At 34.9% G+C, this 22,500-nt stretch overlaps 1 protein-coding gene across 2 annotated transcripts in view; it reads right to left on the bottom strand.

Annotated features, from left to right (window-relative positions):
* LOC137620772 (Na(+)/citrate cotransporter-like) overlaps window positions 1-17,948 on the bottom strand; it is a 33,806-nt gene extending 15,858 nt beyond the window's left edge. The window contains exons 1-2 of one of the 2 annotated variants that reach the window (XM_068351194.1): window positions 17,827-17,948; window positions 471-816 (exon numbers count right to left, since the gene is read on the bottom strand). In XM_068351194.1, the coding sequence (XP_068207295.1) occupies window positions 471-572 (102 nt within the window). In that variant the 5' untranslated portion in view covers window positions 573-816; window positions 17,827-17,948. Of the gene's footprint in view, window positions 1-470; window positions 817-17,754 lie in introns of both variants that reach the window. The other variant, XM_068351193.1, reaches the window with a different exon arrangement.
* Between the last annotated feature and the right edge of the window lie 4,552 nt (window positions 17,949-22,500).

The raw sequence follows: 22,500 nt of genomic DNA, 5'->3' as shown, positions 1-22,500 counted from the left end.
ATGAAGACATTCCGTATAAGCAAATCAATTAAATCAACAATACTTTTCAAAGCAAAGTTAAACGGAAATCCAGACTCATCTAGAAACATATATATAATCTCTGATTTTCTCTTTCTGATAACCTGAATTTCACCCACATATCTCTTCGGTCTTTGACACTTTTTTTTTTGGGGGGGGGGGTAGGGAATATCTGCTTCCCAATTTTGAACCCTGAAAAAGTCACTTGCATCTCTGTTACCCGTTCTAGCAGGGTTGGTTTTATACATTTGTTGTTCAGAATGCCGATATAAATAGTCAGTAAGAAAGCTATCTTTTAAAAGTATATAAATATTTATATACAAATTTAAGATCTAGGTAAGATATGACAAAAGTGGGGTTTTGATCATGGAAGAAAGGGGTTTATTTCATTATATTTCCTTTTGCAAGAGTATCCTAATGAAATAAATACTTAAACTTATACTTATACTTACATCCGTAGCAGAAACAATAGGCAAGATGGCCACAAGGATTGGAGATAGCACGAGAACAAAAGTTCTCCAGTACATCTTGAGTATGGTACACGGTGACAGCATTTTGCTTGCTATGAACACCAGTCTTTATTGAATACTTTTATACTGTTATTGCAAAAGCAATTGTACTTTCTCCGCTGATGCTTGACTTCTTTCTCGCTTTCTCGTATTTTCTCCTCTCTTATCTCTTTCTCGCTTTCTCCTATTTTCTTCAGTATTCAAATTCTCCTCCTTTTCCCGTTTTTTTTTTCGTTTTTATTTTTGTTTTCAAATAACCGTGCTCGTCCTTTTTCCGTCTTTCCAAAACCTAAAATTAGAAAAACAATATTATTTGTGTTTCAATATTATTCTTGACCTCAACCCAATAGACTTCCTGGGAACCGAAAGAGGACCCAGGTTCGAATCCTGAGCGAGGAGAATATTGTCTTCACTGACGTAAGAAGTAAACTATGTGTTTGATAGATAGTTGAATAAAAAGATTAATAAGAAAAAAATTGGTGAGAAGGATGCATGCAATTTCATTAAAGAATTACTTGCTGGGAAATGCATGTTTAAATTAGAATAGGTGCATCATCTAATTTGTAATCTCTCTCTCTCTCTCTCTCTCTCTCTCTCTCTCTCTCTCTCTCTCTCTCTCTCTCTCTCTCTCTCTCTCTCTCTCTCTCTCTCTCTTGATTACATATATGTACACGAAGACATACAAACTCACACATAAACCCACCCACCCACACACACACACATATATACAGTATATATATATACATATATATACATATATATATATATATATATATATATATATATATATATATATATATATATATATATATATATATATATATATATATATATACAGTATATGTATTATTGCATTTATAACTTCTTGCACTTTTATAATCGATAAACTTACTTTTAGGATAAAAAAAAACATAGATTAATTTATACCGAAAATTGAAAGTTATATCGACTCCCTAAAGAGATTTCTGAAAACGCAATGACTCCACGAAATTTAAAAGGTGACTGGATATCATATTAATATTTTATAAAAGCAAATGTAACAATTATCGAAAAAAAATAAAAAAAATAAAAAAATTGGGATTTTTAAATATTAAAGTAAAATAGATATTGATTAAAACGAAAAGAAGAAAACTTGTGATAAGCAATGCATCATCATCATCACTCTTATTATTATTATCATTATTATTATTATTATTAGCTAAGATACAACCCTAGTTGGAAATTCAAGATGCTATAAGACCAAGGGCTCCAACAGGGAAAATAGCCCAGCGAGGAAAGGAAATAAGGAAATAGATAAACGATATGAGAAGTAATGAACAATTAAAATAAAATATTTAAAAAACAGTGACAAAATCAAAATAGATATTTCATATATAAACTATGAAAAGACTTATGTCAGCCTGTTCAATATAAAAACATTTGCTGCGCGTTTGAACTTTTAAAGTTCCACCGATTCAAGTACATGATTATGAAGACCATTCCACAACTTGGTCATAACTGGAATAAAACTTCTAGAATACTGCGTAGTATTGAGCCTCGTTGTGGAGAAGGCCTGACAATTAGAATTAACCAAGAGTGAACAGTCACCATTGCCATTTACAAAAAAGGAGAATTTACAAAAACGAGGTATAAGAGATTTATAAAATCGCACACTTAAAATCATAATACTGTTTTGGCTGATGGCAAAGAATCCTAATCACAATAAAAAGCGAGATACCACAAATGATCAATTAAAATAGAACGCAAAAAGAAGAAGAAAGAAAAAAAAAGTCTTTGATCTGAAGCAATAAGTTGTCCTTGCTTCTCGTTACTCTGATTGGCAGCATGACCCGTCAAAAAATAAGCAAGTATTAAGTTAAGAAGATTTCGAAAATCGCTTAGTAATCTAAGGTCATCATTTAACCCTATCCTGAGGTGTACATTACCGGAGATTGTTTTTCAATTATTCATTAACGTCGCTGAAGATTCGGCGTATGTACACTGTTACCAATTTGATTTGCCCCCAACCCCCTCCCCCCCCACCCCCCAACCCCCCCCCAAAAAAAAAAAAAAAAAAAAAAAAAACGGAGAATTCTTGTCAACATTTATTCAAAGATTTTTGCCGCTTTGAAAAGGATATATTGACGTATATGAGTGATATTACGATCACCAACCCGTAAAAGATAATAACAAAGTAGGCTAAAATTACGGTCACCTGTGTTTAACTGAAATACAGCTGAAAACGGTATGTTTTTACGGAGAATTTCCGATTAAAATTACCATTTGTTTCAACAATGTATTAAAAATGACGACTGATTTTAAATAAATTATATAGGGGATTTTCCTTTTGTGTTACATTCTTATTGGCAATTCTTATAACCGATATTTTCCGGTTATTGATATCTTAAATCACCCTTCATACACAGCTTAAGGTCACTACCCAAAGTTAAGAACTGACATTTCTCGCCGCTTTCACAAGACAAGCGTTTTGGCAAAGAACTCTTCTTTTTTTTTTTTTTTTTTTTTTTTAAACCGACCACATAAGCATGAGATTAGAAAGTTGATGGCAAGTATGACCTGCTCATTCCTCCTCCTTCGTCCTCTGCTCTGCTTGAGAATTCATGAGAATCAAGTTATAAAGCCGATTGCATGACCCCATCTCTTTAATTTGCGATCTCTTACTTTCGATGTCAAGTTATGTTAAGACTTCTGTACTTTATCCTCAATAAATTTAAAGTAATTAAGTTTATTTAACTTCAAAATACGATATATATAAACTTGATATAAAAACGAGTACCGTTTGTATTAAAAACACTAACTTGTTAACGCCTAGTATCTATTGTTGACTTCCTACAAGACTATTAGGTAATTTGTTGGGCTTAATTCTACGTTACCATGTGTAATGTTATCAAAGATAACGGAGTCGCGAAACTACTTAATGATTCCAGCTCGGAAGTTTATGCTGTTTACTGGGCAGGCTACTGCTGTGGTTTGGCACCACAGTTGAGAGTTATGCTTGCCCGGCTGACGTTTAGCTGTGTATCTACTCTGATGATACTGAAACCAGAGATCTTTAACCTGGCGGAAGTTTTCTGTCTCTACCTTCTCTTGTCTGTATAGATTGGATAGAATAGTTGAAAATTATGCAGGTTACAAATCATCCATGCCCATAGAGACTCCTCTATGTAAGTCTCCTACCTATAATCTATTACAGCCTACAAATTAGCCCTGATATCTCCTTTAACACCGTGAAGAGGGCCAATGTGTATTGGCTGAAATATGGTGGTTTATTTGATTTCTCTAGCTTCTTTTATGGGCCTTTGAAAAATCGATGACTGGTCTCTCCAACGCGATCACTGTTAGAGCCCTTGACGTTGATTTTACTGGTAACCATCATGAACGTCCATATGTCTGAATAAAGCTCCATAGTCAGGGGGATAGCAACCTTACTTTTAATAGATTTTCCGATGAGATTGATTGATTAATTAGGAGTTATCTGGCATATTGACATCTAAGGTCATTGACACCGATTTTCTGATGGGGAAGGCTTGAGAAAAATAAAAAAATAACATTTGAATCAGCTCATATCAGGAAAAATATAACGAAACAATGGATTGATAAAAGATCTGTGAAGGAGGACAACTGCTTCACTGAACTCAAAAACCCTGCTTGATTTATTTGCAACATAAAGAGGATAATTACCATCCTCATCACGGCACTCGAAATGAAATTCACTCTCTGGGTCTTTACAACTGCAACGTTCGACCAGCAAGTAAAATCTCACTTATGGAAATTAGAATAAGCTGTCTGGTGCATTATTAAGAAAATTAACCGGTTATTATTATTATTATTATTATTATTATTATTATTATTATTATTACAAGCTAAGCTACAACCCTAGTTGGAAAAGCAGAATGCTATAAGCTAAAGGGCTCCAAAAGGGGATATAACACAGTGAGGAAAAGAAATAAGGCAATAAATCAACTAGAAGAGAAGTAGTGAATAATTAGATTAGATCTATCATATAAATGCTATACAAAACTTAAAAAAAAACGAGATTAGGAGGGACAAGATAGAACAACACTGGGTCTAAATGAATTAACATTACTTTATAAATAGCTACTTGACTCCTGATGTTACTAGGTCAAGCAGCAATTCAACTGACCAGACTCGCCACTGAAGCTTACCTTGACCTTCAGAATTTATGTGTGTAGTCCCAGTGTCCCAAAAAGAGAGTAAAAACTCCTTTACACTGAGCCACTACTTCTGTTTTGCAATATGAGTCGTTACCTGGCAACAAGAAAAATCTAATAATTCACCTCATGATATTTGAGGAAAAGAGAATTTTGAGATATTTGACATAAATTTGATACTGTTATGATATTGCTTAGAAAACTGTAAGTCTGAAAGCTATAATCAAGTAATATAAATTATTTTTCAGAACTATTAGAAATACAAAGGACGAAGATGCTAGTAGCGATGCTAGTAGTGGCTGGTACTTTTTAATTGAAGTATAAGAGAGTTTTGATTTAGGTGACGTCAAAACATTTCGCAGAATAAATTAAGAAGGAAAATTAGATACAATTTCAATCCGTCCTGAGTATTCCATTAATCCATTTAAGGGAAGGGGTTCAGTGAACGAAACAGGCAGGGTTGGTTATAGTAATTGCTAGAAAATTCAATAGAGCACTAAGCTATTGATAATGTGGTTCAATTGGCGCAGTGCAAGGTTTCCACAAACTGTAGATTCCGTGATGTTGCAGGATTCTAGAACAGATTTACCGTATGACTTTGAAACAGAGGAAACGCATCTCCTCATTTGCATATAATAACCACGTGGACCGTAACTCTTAATGATACTGAAGGTTCGATGTATATATTGCATATTCAAAGAGATCAAATCAAATGCGAAGCAGTTTTTAAACATCATAAAAGCAGAATTTTATAGGATAATGTATCGTACAATAAAATGTTAATTATTGAACTAATATGTATATATTTGCTCGCATATACATAATGATATTTTTGATTTGAAATAACTCTTAAAGGTTTAAATGTTACTCATGAATGGCAGAGGAAATAGACAGAACAATGCCCAATGGGCTGACCATACATGCATATGATCAGCGCCCAAACACCCTCTCTCTCAAGCTAGGACCAGGGCGGGCCAGGCAATGGCAGTAGATAAGACATACAGGCAGGCTCCCCCAAAATCCCCCATCTTTAGCTCACAAAGATGATGAGGCTGTAGATACTACTTGACACTATCGAACTTGAGCGGTTTACGAACTCCCATCCACCAGATTACCAAGCAGAGAAGTTTCCAACAGGTTCGCACAATTGCAGTTTGTGCTGGTTTTGGGAATGCTGAGAAACTGGGGACTGGAGAGGTATTGCGTCATCTTCCAAGGTTGCAAACAAACCAGACCCAATGGAATGAGCCTAGACACAGCAAGCTATAAAAGATGGGAGAATTCCATACTGGACGTCACTGGAAAGGATTTAGCTTCAAGACTTATGATACTCATTTTAAGAAACAAGTTTATTATATTTTGTAGTTCTGGGAATTTTTCGAAGGTATTCTTTTTTTATTCTATTTTTTTCTGGATCTGTATTCAAATTTATTCCCACAAGCATCTGAACAAGACTGAATTCAAACAAGTGTGCAATGAAAACATATTTACGAGTTTTCGCCTGAGCTCTATGTATTAGCAATTGATTTTTACTATACCTCGTCCAGTATCTATTTTTTATTCTGTTATTTATTATTATTGACTCAAATGTAAATATTATATATACATATATATCACAAAGTCTGGAAGTATGCAAAATCAATTGTTCATATTTTTTTTTTTTTTTTTTTTTTTTTTGGCAGGAAGAGATGCATCTGGTGAAATTTCCTGCAATTTAGAAATATGATAAATAATGATTTCAGGCGTCTTTTTCTGACTCAAAAGTTCTCCCAAGGTCGTGAGACATTTTGCTCTCAGCCAATGCTAAGAAAATATCAGTAATTGTAAATAAAACATTTTCTGTTTTTGCTACTTTTTTTATCAGTCTACAGAGACTGGTGGCTTATATTATGGGGTTCAGGGTGACATCCGGCTCCCTTAGGAATCCATTACTTTCCTCACTATAGGTGTTGCTTCAAGTAGCACGCTCTTCTGCACAAGTCTTGGGGGGGGGGGTGTATATCGGCTCCTATCTTCTCCAGATTCCTTTTCAATGACTTGGTTATGGTCCCTAGTGCCCCTATAGATGATTGGCACCACATTTAACTACATATTCCGTAGCCTTCTCAATTTGATCCATAGGTCTTGACACTTTTCTATTTTTTATCTCCCCTTATCTTCCACTGGTGAATCCGCGTTACAGCGACATCTATGAGTAATACTTTTTTCATTGTCTTGTGGACCAGATTGACGTCTAGTCGATACACTTATATCATCCTGTCCGTCCTTATACTGCAATCCCAGAGTAGTTTAACCTGATCATTTTCTACCACAGCTTGAGGTTCTTGTTCGTACCATTTGCTCCTACATTGTATTTCACATTTTCTACTGAGACTCAAATGGAGAGTTTTAGCTACTGTATCGTGTCGTTTCTTATATTGATTCTTAGCAAGTATTGAACATTCACTGGCGATGTGGTTAATAGTTTCTTCTTTTGCCACATATTTCTAGCACTTTGACGAGATGATAAGTCGGTCTATTGCTCGTTGAATATTTATTGTTCTTAAGGCCTGTTCTTGTACTGTTGCTATTATTATTATTATCATAATTATTAATATTATCATAATTATTATTATCAAAGGAAAAAATCTTCACTTTATAACTAAACTAGCGATATAAGTAATGATTTTCTCGTTGATACATAAACATTATTGATTTGAATAATAAGTATCTTTAATATTCGTCGTCTAAAAACAGAGAAGCTCAAATGTTTTTTTTTTCTTTTCTTTTTTTTTATCAAGTTCCTGTCTAGATAAACACCTTAAGATACCGCCATTGTTTTCTAAAAGGATAAAATCAGAAATATCTAGATGATAAAGTTTAATGATAAAAACGTTTGCATTATATAAAATTTTGCATTGAACGTTAAGTATATTATCTCACTTCTTTCTTTCTTCGGGCGAGGCTTTGTTCTTCAAGCCGACCTCCATTTGGAAGAGTCGCCATAATGGCTATTTGCATCATTATCTCAGTAATTATTAGTCTCATTTTTGCCTCACCGCGTTCCATTTTTTGTCTAAACGACGGTCCTGAAGTCACCCTCCAGCAACCTTTTTTTTTTTTTTTTTTTTTTTTTTTTTTCTTTTTTTAATGCGGAGGTAGCAACGCAAATAGGTTTTCCCAGTCAGTGCACTTCTCACAGTCGATCTTTCCTTCTTCTTCTTCTCTCTTTCTCTGCGGAACTCCACCTACCTTCCTTCGTCACTCAAATTATAACCATTCCTCGAATGCACCAAGGGCAAACCAAGGGGAACTGGTCTTAGCCTGGCTCCTCAAGAAGATCGCCCAGCGGTCTGTGTCAATCCATACTTGTTAACTTTTACGTCGACAAATCTTTTAACTCATAACTCGAAATGTTCGTCACCGTTACTTTGGCGATGTTACTTATCAGTCAGTAACCCCTGCTTCATATTGGGAGAAGGTATGATTGCTAACAAATACTATCATCACTTTGGTTAACCGAATCTCTTCATCTGTTTATCACGATACTTCCTGCTGGAGTTACAGTTTATGCATCGGCATTTCAACTTGAAACAAGAACAGCAGCTGAAGGCAGAATTACAGTGATTCCAATGAACTAAAACTATCTTTTTTGCTGGCTTTTCTGGGCACCAACACACCTCGAGATTTCACCCGAGCTCATTACGCAAGCAAGACTAGGAAAGGTTGCAAGATTTGGGCTGTAAGAACAGAGGTGTCGTAACAGAGTTTTCCGAGAGTTTTTCTAGTGGGTTGTTACATTGTCCAGAAAATTAAATTCTCCAAACAATCTTACTCGAATTCAAGCCTAATTATCTCTAGGACTTATTCATTACTTTCACCACTATTAAAGACAGACTGGTTTACGAACAAATGGTATTAAACATGGGCCAACCATCTTACGTTCAATCCTCGAAAATTAAATACTCTGCCAGGGTGAAATGATATGAACATCAAGTATTGTATGATTAAAAAAAAAAATCAAAGTCTGTATTCATTATTGTACCGTTTTAAAGCTGTGTTCTGTTTCTAATTGCCCAAGTAATTACTATAATGATAATCATGAGAACATGGTGAGGGGTAGCTGGAGATGGTTTGAGCATACTCTTCGCATTCCCCAAGGGACATTAGTTCATCAAACTTTCTGCTGGGCTCCACAAGGCACTAGAAGAGTTGGAAGACCCAGACCTACATGGCTACATGGCTGAAGACTATAAAGCGTGAAGAAGATGATGAATGGAGAAGTATTGATTTAAAGGCTCAAGACAGAGACGACTGGCGAAATCTTACCGAGGCCCTTTGCGTCAATAGGCGTGAGAGGAGATGATGATTGATAATTAATTATGATATTATATAACTACTGTAGTTCTAATTGGAGTAATATTTCCACATTAAGATACTGTGCCTTTTTAAATTACCGAAAATACTGATGGTCATTAGAATTTATTGTGTTAAAAAAACTTTGATTACTATTATCCAAGCTGTAACTCTAATTGGAAATGCAGAATGCTCGAAGCTTAAGGGCTACTAACAGGGAACATATCCCAGTGCGGAAAGTAAATAGAGAATTAATGAATAAACTGTAAATGAGAAATTATGGCGTAATTATAAGACATTTTAATATCAGAAACAACATTACATAGAAAAGTCCTATATAAACTATGAAAGGAGACTTTGTCAATCTGTTCAATTGAAAAGTATCTGCAAAAACTGTGCACTTTTGAACGATTTGAACGTCGATGGATGTGCGAGCTCTATGTAACATTCGTCTTTAATTTAGCTAAATTACTCATGGGGCGTTCATATTACAGCTAAGTTCGCCAGAGCTTAAATCATGAATTTTCTACTTTCTTAAGTGTCTTCTAAGAACTGTTTTCTATTCTCATTATAAATGGTACTTGGATAAATAGACTCCAAAAGTATATAAAATCTGTTTATGTATAGCCAAGATATGAGCGTTTGAAAATTGCCAATCTAGAAACAGGTTTTTCTCGTGATGTCGATTTTTCCTACTCGGCCTCTGGTGATCCTCAGTTTTGTGAACTCCTCAAAAGGATGACGAATAATGAATAATTAATCACAAGATTTTTACACAACAATAACACCTACCTCGGTCTAGCTGTGTAAAGGATAGTCGAAAAGCATCATCACTTCTACATAATAATGAGAAAATGTCTGGATATATATATTTATATATATATATATATATATATATATATATATATATATATATATATATATATATATATATATATATATATATATATATATATACATATATATATATACAAATATATATAAACATATATATATATATATATATATATATATATATATATATATATATATACATATATGTGTGTGTGTTTGTGTGTGTGTATCTCTTTTCGGTAACGCTAGGCTCTCCCCTTCCTTTGAGCAGGGGGAGAGGGGGTAGTCATAGTCTGGTGAGAGGGGGGGGGGGGAGGTTGTGGTGGTCTTCCACTGACTTGGGGTAGAGTTCTCTTGCTTGAAGGTACACTCAGGCACACTATTTTATCTGTTTCCATATTTTCTTTTGCACACTGGGCTTTTCTCCTAGTTGGAGTCCTTGGGCTTATATCATCCTATTTTTCCAGCTAGTGTTATAGCATAGGTAGTAGTAATAATAATAATAAAAATAATGATAATAATAATAATAATAATAATATCATATCCCTCGTTATATAGGAAACTAGTGTACGCAACCCGTCAAAAAATGACAGCTAAATATTTACGTAGATATGCAGTAAATATTTAGCTGTCATTTTTTGACGGGTTGCGTAAACTAGTTTCCTATATAATGAGGGATATGATATTATTATTATTATTATTATTATTTTTATTTTTATTATTATTATTACTACTACCTATGCTTTAACACTGGCTGGAAAAATAGGATGATATAAGCCCAAGGACTCCAACTAGGAGAATAGCCCAGTGAGCAAAAGAAAATATGGAAACAGATAAAATAGTGTGCCTGGGTGTACCTTCAAGCAAGAAAACTCTACCCCAAGACAGTGGAAGACCATGGTACAGAGGCTATGGCACTACCCAGGACTCGAGAACAATGGTTTGATTTTGGAGTGTCCTTCTCTAAGAAGCGCTGCTTGCCATAGCTAAAGAGTCTTTACTACACTTAAAAAAGAAAAGTGGCCACTGAACAATTACAGGGCTGTATTTAATCCCTTAAGAAAAAAAGACTTTTTTCGATTATACTAGTGTTGTTAGGTGTATTAGGAAAGTGGAGAATGTATAGAGAATGGGCCACACTCTTCGATATATGTGTAGGTAAAGCAAAAAATGAGCCGTAACCGAAGAGGGTTTCAGTGTAGTACTATTTGGCCAGTCAAAGATCACAATAACTCTAGTGGTAGTATCTCAACAGGTGGCAGGTGTTATGGCCAACCAACTACACACCTTACATTTTTAGTTCTATTGATAAATATATTTCAGGTTCACTACTTCTCATATATAACTTATTAATTTCTTTATATTTTTCCCTCACTGGTCTATTCTCCCTGTTGGAGCCCTAACGCTTGTATCTTCCTGTTTTTCCTACAATGGTTGTAGGTTAGTTAATAATAATAATAATAATAATAATAATAATAATAATAATAATAATAATAATAATAATAATAATAATAATAATAATAATAATAATAATAATCATCATCATCTAAAACGCCTTTTGATGCAAAGGGCCTCGGTTAGATTTCGTGAGTGGTCTCTATCTTGAGCTTTTAAATCAATACTTCTCCATTCACCATCTCCTACTTCACGTTTCATAGTCCTCAGCCCTGTAGGCCTGGACCTTCCAACTCTTGTGGAGCTTAATAATAATAACAAAGCATTACATAAAAATTGAATATTGAAACCCATTGATATAATCTCGGGTAATTTATTCTTGAATAAAATATGACATCAGAGCGAGATATAATCTGAGACGCTGAGGCTGAAGGAATTCTTTTGTCTGGACCGTCAAAAGATAATCCCGCAGTTGCAGTATTTGGTAAGAAAATTATAAAACCCTGTTCACAATGGAAGCTGACAGACGTCCATAACATATGAATATATAAGATAAACGGCAAATAAAAGTGACACGTGGGACTTTGCTTGAAAGACATCAACTGCATGAAGCCATCTTTGCTGTGCAGGAAACTATGAAGATTTTACCTGGGAACTGAGATCTTGATTTTAGTTCCATCGATACTCTACAGTAAGGGGTTTATTAATTTTAATTATACAACAAAGCGCTGGGGCTTGTGAGGCCTTTCATGGCCCAAGGGTAACTGGGGGTGGGAACCAAGCAGGATAATTTCAATAATTTTCATAATAATAATAATCATTTCTATGATTTTAATGATAATAACAATTTCAAAAATTTTAAACAATATAAAAACACAAGACATTCGTAAGCACAATTAAATCAATATTGATGAAACCCTAAAGGATGGAAGAAGCATCAAAATGATGAAGAGAAGACTTAAGGTATCAACTTACGTTTGCTTTAAAGAAAGATATTTAAAATATTATTAACGTCAAAAAGGAAGGTAAATTTGATGGATAGGAAGCAAGTGGAGCTAATAGATTCACTGTTAAAAATTTGCATTAAAAAACGGAAAAAGTCTGGCAACATTTATTCCAGGATTTTTACCTTTTTTAAAAACGGATATACTGACGTAAATGAGTGATATTACGGTCACCAAGCTGTAATAAGATAATAACAAAGTAGGATAAAATTACGGTCGCCTATATTTTACTGAAATACAGTTATGAACAGTATATTTCTATGGAGAATTCCCGATTAAAATTGCGTTTTTTTTTCTAAAGGTGAATACAGTGCACTGCATGAGGTCACCGACAGCATTACCTCCCTACGGAATAGTACGCTTAAACTAACTAACTAACTAACTATATATATATATATATATATATATATATATATATATATATATATATATATATATATATACATATATATATATATATATATATATATATATATACATATATATATATATATATATATATATATATATATATATATATATATATATTATATATATACATATATATACATATTTATAATATATATATATATATATATATATATATATATATATATATATATATATATATATATATATATATATACATATGTATACACACACACACACACATATATATATATATATATATATATATATATATATATATATATATATATATATATATATGTATGTATACACACACATATATATATGCATATAAATATATATATATATAATATATATATATATATATATATATATATATATATATATATATATATATATATATATATATATATATATATATATATATATATACACAACACTGCTTGGCTTTTCTTCCTATTACTCGAGATTAAACTCTGCCTGGGGAGAGAGGGAGGAATAAGACACGTTTCCACGGATCGCCAAAGCCTTGCATGGCAGGTCAAGGGACCATCAACCAAGACCGTGGGGGTACCACCAAGGTCCCTTTAAACCTCTGGTACTACAACCGGTCTACATGCGGGTGGTGGCAGTAGGTCCCGGGAAAGGGGGAGACTGAAGACCTGTTCCTCAGAGAAAGGAAAGAGAAAGGAATCCTAGAGAGAAGGATCTCGGCAAACTCGCACATTTTGAAGCATCATTCTTGCTTGGCGGGAGTGGTAGGGGCGGGGAGAGGTTTTTCTCGTATACCTTATAATCATCTTGGGTGCTTATAATGATATGAGCCAAATATGGCATAAGTTATGCCTCTCTGTAAATTGTTATTGATAAATTGCGCAATGAACCAGATTCTCTTTTCATCTGTTATGCATTAAAGCCTCTACAGGAAGAATGGAGAAATGTATAGCGAAGCCAGATTATTATTACTAAAAACGTATATTTAACTGCTCAAAGAATCAAGTTTGACTCTTGTAGAGCTGGCCAAGGCGAAGCCGAATGACCTGCAATTGCAAATGTATCGCCTGTTTTGCCACAGACATCTGAAGAATTTTCTGCCAATAAGACTGCCACTACCATCACACGAAGTTAGCTAATCTATGTACACGGAAGAGAAAGCCACGATATATTGCCATTTTATGAATACCAAATATATAAAGAATAAACAAGGCAATCATTGTTTTTGGTTCAGTTACTTCATCTTTTTCCCCACTGTTATCCGTACATTAAGGGGTCGGTTGCCTGATGCACCCTCTCCAATGCCTTCTATAAAAGGCATCCTCTTCCACCAAACTTCTTCTCTCCATATCATCCTTCACCTTATCTCGCCATCCAGTTCTCTACCTCCCCCTCAATCTTCTCCCCCTTACAGGTTCAGTAACTTCATCGTTGACAAAAAGTTTTTGAGGACGTTAACATGTGTATAAGTCTTCAGCGCTGAGCAAAACTGGTTATGGAAGGCTTACGTTCATGAACGGAAACTGTATATACGAGGCTGTGGTTTGGAGAATAAAACGTTTATGCCGTCTAGGAAGTTCATTAACAAACAAACGGGTTAGAATCGACAATTTGTCAAGGATACGAGTATTCTTATTGGCAATGCAATGGCTAAGCTATGGTTGTGTTCGGAACGTAATGAAAACCAACCTAATTGCATTTCATGATTTTTTTTTTTTCAACAGAAGTAGGTCTTACGACGCAAACGCTGCCAGTAATAAGAACAGCCTCTTAAGCAATGTAACCATCGACACAGAATAAAACACAGGCTATTACCAGATGCAGGATGTTATGAAATCCTTTCTCAAAGCCTAGAACAATCTGCACTCTGATAAATACAGCTTTCAATGGGTCGTCATGAGAAGGTCATTTGCAAACTGAATGATAAGGGTACTGTTCATTACCAACATAAATGTAATTTGAAGCACGTTGTAAAGATAATTTTGAGGTAATATTAATTTTATCAAAATGATGCACTTACGATTACCGTAGCTTTCACTAAATTCTTTACCATCATATCAAAAGCCAAATTTAGAATAGCACCAATATCACATTTTCTATTCAACTAAAATTTCAAAGAGATTAGGTAGCAAATTATAAGGAAGGGAGCTGGAAGGAAGATTAAAGAGAAGGTTAAAAAGAGGGTGCACTAAAGGACAAGGTTACAGAGCAAAGACCCTTCAGTAATTCCTACAGTGCACCACGTGAAGTGACCTGCATGTATTACCACAGTACCTTGCTGATCCTGCGTGACAACATCGATAGAATAAAAACTGGAATTGTGAGATTGATCCTAATGTAAATATATCATGACCACAACTGGGCATTTTTTTTATACAATTTTCGATTAATAAAATTATTTATAACAATTTCTTTGCATCCCACCCCACAATAAAAAAAAAATATTTAAAAGCGCTTCGAATATGGAACATATCACTATGTCGGTGCATAATCATACTGATCAAATTAAGGACATTCAATCATAAAAGCAAATAAATATTCTTGAGTGAGTTGATAGACAGATAGACAGAGATATCCAAACGTTTTTGCGAGTGGATAGATAAGTAGATAGATATAGAGAACTCTATTAATTCAAAGGTCAAGAATACTTTCGTAGCTTCCTCCCTAAGTCTTTGACTGCATTCGCCTTGAAAGTGATTATTGACAAGCATATTTGACCTGATTTCTTGGTGAGAGGGCGAGGGCTTCTCCAACAAAAGCTGCTCTTTAGGATGACTTTGGGATTTTACTCCATTTACCCGTCTTTGATTAAAGATCATTCAAACGTATGCGCTAACAATATCCCGTTTAAAGGTTTAAAGGCCAATCACGAATGACAGAGGCAAGGGACAGTGACATTGCCGTATTAAGCAGGACAATGCCCTAGAGACTGACCATATATTCATATGATCAGCGTCCAAGGCCCTCTCCACCCATGCTACGACCAAGGAGGGCCAAACAATGGCAGCTGATGACTAAGCAGATAGACCTATAGGCTCCCCCAAACCCACCATCGTTAGGTTGCAGCGACGGAAGGAACTAACGAGTTGGAACGGGACTTGAACCGCAGTTTTGCGTTCACCAGTCAGCGACGTTACCACATCAGCCACCACAACCCAAACACAGAAAGAAATAGAAAGTTATGAAGATCTGGAGATATCTTTAAAAGGACATAAGACTCAGTTTACATTTCTTTTGGGTGATTTCAATGCTAAAGTAGGTCAAAAGAAGAGAGGAGAATCAGAAGTAGGTAAATTTGGAGGAGGCACAAGGAATGACAGAGGAGACATGCTTGAAGAATTTGCTGGAAGAAACAACCTTAAAATTATGAACACAATTTTTTTTATAAAAGGCAACATAGAAAATGAACACGAAGAAGCCCAAATAGAGAAAGAAAAGATGAAATAGATTTTATTCTCAGTGAAAACATTAATTTACTTAAAGATATAACAGTGATAAACTATTTAAATCAAACGACCATAGAATGGTGAGAAGCAAGATTTGTCTAGATCTATGGAAAGAGAGAGGAAAAGCTCATTTTAAGATAGAAATAAACACTACTGTAACAAGAGAAAAATCTGATGAGTTTTTAAATTTCAGCAATACAAAATAGGTACTCCCAGCTACATGATGAAATGGAAGCAAGTAAAGAAGAAGTTAATAGTAATTTAAAAAAAATTGTAATGGAATCCGCACATGATATAGGTGGAAAAGTCCCTTAACAAGACCAAGGAAAAGTGTCAGGAAAGACCAAAATTCTAATAAAGAAAAGATTGGAAATGAGGGTAAAATTCAAGAGAGATGAAATGGAATTAGCACAAATATCCAAAACAATAAACAAACTAAAAACCCCAAGATATTCGTGAACACAATCAGACAAAAAATGAGGAAATCCTAAAGAAAGGAAGAAGCATCAAATTGATGAAAAGGAGACTTGGAGCAGTGCGCCAACGGATGCTTACTTACAAGGATGAAAATGGAAATATAAGAAAAAAAAAAAAAAAAAAAAAAACGAGATGCAGTGATAAAAATTCCAGAGGATTTCTATACAATGCTATACAATAGGGATATAAGAAATAACTTCGCCTGTTGAAATAATGAAACACCTGATCTGGTACCAAAAGTAAAATTATTTAAGATATTAAAAGTCACGATAAGAGGCAAACCTGTAGGAGGAGGCCTAACAGTTGATTAGATGATAGATGGAGAAAAGTTTATAGTAGAAAAACTCGCTGACCTTTGCACAAAACGTCTACAAGAATGCTCTGCGCCTACAGCTTGGAAAAACTATCATTATACTAATTCACAAAAAGGTAGGGACTAAAGACCTGAAAAATGACCGCCCACTGTGTGCGTATATATATATATATATATATATATATATATATATATATATATATATATATATATATATATATATATATATATATATATATATATATATATATATATATATATATATATATATATATATGATATATATATAAATATATATATACATGAATAAATAAATATATATATACGTGTATATATATATATATATATATATATATATATATATATATATATATATATATATATATATATATATATATATATATATATATAGCATGAGTGTGCAAGAATATTATTGTATAAATATATTTGTGTATTCATACCTTCTTTTTATACATTTGTAAAGTGACAAAAAAAGGGATCATAAGAATTGGAAAAATTCATTCTTAATGATGTCCGTTTACTCGTGTGCAAAAGAGACAACAGATAGTAATAGAAAGTACATTAGGTCACTTGGCCCAGATATGACCCAGCTTTATGTAAGACCAGCGTGGCCTAGCTTTACTTGTTCTAGCGGTAGATAGTCGTCGCCACTAGTAAATGTTACTAGAATTAGAATTATAGGATAGATATCAAAATATATAACAAGTAAGTTCTAAGATAGAGATAGGTAATATTAAAGATATCAACGTATGTAAACTTGAATCTGAACTTCAACTGTATAAAATTCACTTGGAAAAGAAAATAAATTTTATTAGATTATTAACTGACCGACGGTCGATATTACTTCACGCAGAACAGTTAAAAATAAAGATGTATCTGTAATCTAACGCCATTAAGAACCTCTCCAAAATGTGAAATAAATGTAGCCAGCCTCCTTGTGTTCGTCTTGAGTGGGCGGGCTGTATGGAGAAGACGTGTTCACGGCGTCGAGGCCAAGTGGGAACTGAAGACTGAGGACTGAGTTGTGTCCACAGGAAAGGGCCGTATGCTGTTAGTGTAAGTCAAGATGGAAGATAGGGTAGGTACTATATTATTCACAACTGGTTTCTCTCTCTCTCTCTCTCTCTCTCTCTCTCTCTCTCTCTCTCTCTCTCTCTCTCTCTCTCGCCATTCTGGTTGTTCTGTTCTGTTCTGTAAAGATTGCCTTGCCTTATGCAAGACACGGGCTAGGCAATCTTCACAGAACAGACCAGAACAACAAGAATGGGGAGAGAGAGAGAGAGAGAGAGAGAGAGAGAGAGAGAGAGAGAGAGAGAGAGACGATGCTGTAGAAATGAGAAGTTGTATGTCATTAAGCCTGGAGATAATTCGCCCTCCATCCTCCCTCAGATTCTTCAAAAAAAAAAAAAAAAAAAAAAAAATCACTGTAAGAGCTCCTTAAATAGGAACTCATCTTGGCGTCACAGAACCTATGGTTGATATAGCATCCATACTTTTTTTTGATAACCGCACGAATCATTTCAATGTTAAACGACAGCTATCATATGAAATGTGCAACTGTAGGTTTAAAAACAGATGTGATTTTAATGCATTTATAATATTAAGAATAGTGCTTTTTTAGCATCGAATGTACAGAATATTTATTTGCTTTTCAACTGTTTGGAAGTAAATCTACACATGCCAATTATTGTTGTTGATGTTGTTGTTGTTGTTGTTGTTGTTGTTGTTGTTGTTAAATGGAAAACGATTAAATTAACCATAAAAGAGATGAACAGAAAATACAAATTCTTCATTGGAAAAAAAACTAAACATAATACCTAGAAATGATAAGGAAAAATTATAGAATCACAAAACCATTTTTCTTTCCTATTTCAAAAAGGTAACAGAAAGTACAAACCAAGGACATATTATCATCTCCTCCTACGCTTATCGGCGCAAAGGGCCTCGGTTAGATTTCGCTAGTCGTCTCTATCTAGAGCTTTTAATTCAATACTTCTCCATTCACCATCTCCTACTTCACGCTTTATAGTCTTCAGTCATGTAGGTTTGGGTCTTCCAACTATTCCAAGAAATTATTTGAGAACGAGTATAATTGCTACAACAACTATGAGTGATGAGGTTATAAATCTCCAAAGGTTTTATTCATCTATATGTTTAGAAAGATATGCACACACCACACACACATATTTAACCCTTCCCAGTTCCCACCCCCTTCCTACTTTCCTAACTAAAACCCGCTGGTTCGGCAATTTGTGAGAGTGTGTGGTTTTCGAATGTACCTCTCACCGGTATGACTGCTCCCTCTACCCATGAGCGTGAAAAGAAAAAAAAGATATATATGTATGTATATATATATGTATATATATATATATATATATATATATATATATATATATATATATATATATATATATATATATATATATATATATACCAAGGCACTTCCCCCAATTTTGGGGGGCAGCCAACATCAAACTTATGAAACAAAAAAGGGGACCTCTCCTCTCAACGTTCCTCCCAGCCTGACAAGGGACTCAACCGTATTCGGCTGGTACCACTAGGGTGCCACAGCCCACCCTTCCCCGTTATCCACCACAGATGAAGCTTCATAACGCTGAATTCCCTACTGCTGCTACCTACGCGATCATCCAAGGCACCAGGGGAAGCAGCAGGGCCTAACGGAACTGCGTCACAATCGCTCGTCATTCATTCCTATTTCTAGCACACTCTCTTGCCTCTCTCACATCTATCCTCCTATCACCCAGACCCAGACCTTCTTTCACTTCATCCATCCACCCAAACCTTGGCCTTCCTCTTGTACTTCTCCCATCAACTCTTGCACTCACTGCCTTCTTTAGCAGACAGCCATTTTCCATTCTCTCAACATGGCTAAACCACCTCAACACATTCATATCCACTCTAGCTGCTAACTCCTTTCTTACACCCGTTCTCTCCCTCACTACTTCTTTCCTAACCCTATCTACTCAAGATACACCATCCATACCCCTTAGACACTTCATCTCAAATACATTCAATTTCTGTCTCTCCGTCACTTTCATTCCGCACAACTGCGATCCATACATCACAGTTGGTACAATCTCTTTCTCATATAGAACTCTCTTTACATTCATGCCCAACCCTCTATTTTTTACTACTACCTTAACTGCCCCCAACACCTTGCATCCTTCATTTACTCCCTGACATACATCTGCTTCCACTCCACCATTTGCTGCAACAACAGACCCCAAGTACTTAAACTGATCCACCTCCTCAAGTAACTCTCCATTCTACATGACATTCAACCTCACACCACCTTCTTTTCTCGTACATCTCATAACCTTACTCTTACCCACATTAACTCTCAACTTCCTTCTCTCACACACCCTTCCAAATTCCGTCACTAATCGGCCAAGCTTCTCTTCCATGTCTGCAACCAGTATAGTATCATCCGCAAACAACAACTGATTTACCTCCCATTCATAGTCAATCTCGTCTACAATTTTTAATCCTCGTCCAAGCAGTCGAGCATTCACCTCTCTCACCACTCCATCATCATACAAGTTAAACAACCACGGCGACATCACACATCCCTATCTCAGCCCCACTTTCACCGGAAACCAATCGCTCACTTCATTTTCTATCTTAACACATGCTTTAGTACCTTTGTAAAAACTTTTCATTGCTTGCAACAACCTTCCACCAACTCCATATAACCTCATCACATTCCACATTGCTTCCCTATCAACTCTATCATACGCTTTCTCCAGATCCATAAACGCAACATACACCTCCTTACCTTTTGCTAAATATTTCTTGCATATCTGCCTAACAGTAAAAACCTGATTCATACAACCCATACCTCTTCTAAAACCACCCTGTACTTCTAAGATTGCATTCTCTGTTTTATCCTTAATCCTATTAATTAGTACTCTACCATACACTTTTCCAACTACACTCAACAAACTAATACCCCTTGAATTACAACACTCATGCATATCTCCCTCACCCTTTTATAGTGGTACAATACACGCGCAAACCCAATCTACTGGTACCATTGACAACACAAAACACATATTAAACAATTTCACTAACCATTCAAGTACAGTCACAACCCCTTCCTTCAACATCTCAGCTCTCACACCATCCATACCAGATGCTTTTCCTACTCTCGTTTCATCTCGTGCTCTCCTCACTTCCTCTATTGTAATCTCCCCCTCATTCTCATCTCCCATCACCGGTACCTCAACACCTGCAACAGCAATTATATCTGCCTCCCTATTACCCTCTACATTCAGTAAACTTTCAAAATACTCCGCCCACCTTTTCCTTGTCTCCTCTCCTTTTAACAACCTTCCATTTCCATCTTTCACTGTCTCTTCAATTCTTGAACCAGCCTTCCTTACTCTCTTCACTTCTTTCCAAAACTTCTTCTTATCCTCTTCATATGAATGACCCAATCCCTGACCCCACCTCAGGTCAGCTGCCCTCTTTGCCTCATTTACATTGCGCTTTATTTCCACATTTTTCTCTCTATATCTTTCAATGTTCTCTACACTATTACTCTGCAGCCATTCTTCAAAAGCCCTCTTTTTCTCTTCCACTTTTACCTTCACTCCTTCATTCCACCATTCACTGCCCTTCCTCATGCTGCTTCCAACAAACTTCTTGCTATACACATGTCTTGCAATCCCAACAAAATTTTCTTTTACTAACTTCCCCTCCTCCTCTAAATTATGAGTTTCTCTTCCTTTTACTTCGTCATATGCCATTTTCAACCTTTCCTGATTACTTTTTACCCCCGGTTTTATTAGCTCTTCAACCCTCACTAGCTCCCTTTTACATTCGCCTACTCTATTCCCCCATTCTTTTGCTACAACTAATTTTCCTTCCAACAAAAAATGATCAAGCATACCGTTAGCCATACCCCTATACACGTGCACGTCTTTCAATCTCCCAAATATTGTTTTAGTTTTCAACACATAATCTATTAACGCCTTTTCTACCACTCTTCTATTTGCCACTCTTACCCATGTATACTTGTTTTCATCTTTCTTTTTGAAAAAGCTAGAAATTATCACCATCTCTTGCTCAACACACATATCTACCAGTCTCTCGCCACTCTCATTTTCACCTGGTACGCCATACTTCCCAATGACACCTTCTGCCTCTCCACCGCCTCTCTAGCATTCAAGTCACCCATATATATATATATATATATATATATATATATATATATATATATATATATATATATATATATATATATATATATATATATATATATATATGATAGATAGATAGATAGATAGATAGATAGATAGATAGATATTTATATACTTATTTTTATATATTCATATATTTATATATACATATACTGTATATTCACAAATTTATATATATATATATATATATATATATATATATATATATATATATATATATATATATATACATATACTGTATAAATATCAGATACTTTCTCTTTAGTATCTAGGGGAGACTTTTCGCATAAGCACTAACTGAGCCAATCCTCGCTAGAACGAGCAGTCTAAAGCCTTTAGCGAAAATAATAAT

Source organism: Palaemon carinicauda, chromosome 27, assembly GCF_036898095.1.
Source record: "Palaemon carinicauda isolate YSFRI2023 chromosome 27, ASM3689809v2, whole genome shotgun sequence".
NCBI classification, from domain to species: Eukaryota; Metazoa; Arthropoda; class Malacostraca; order Decapoda; family Palaemonidae; genus Palaemon; species Palaemon carinicauda.
This window is presented reverse-complemented; position numbering and strand designations above follow the sequence as displayed.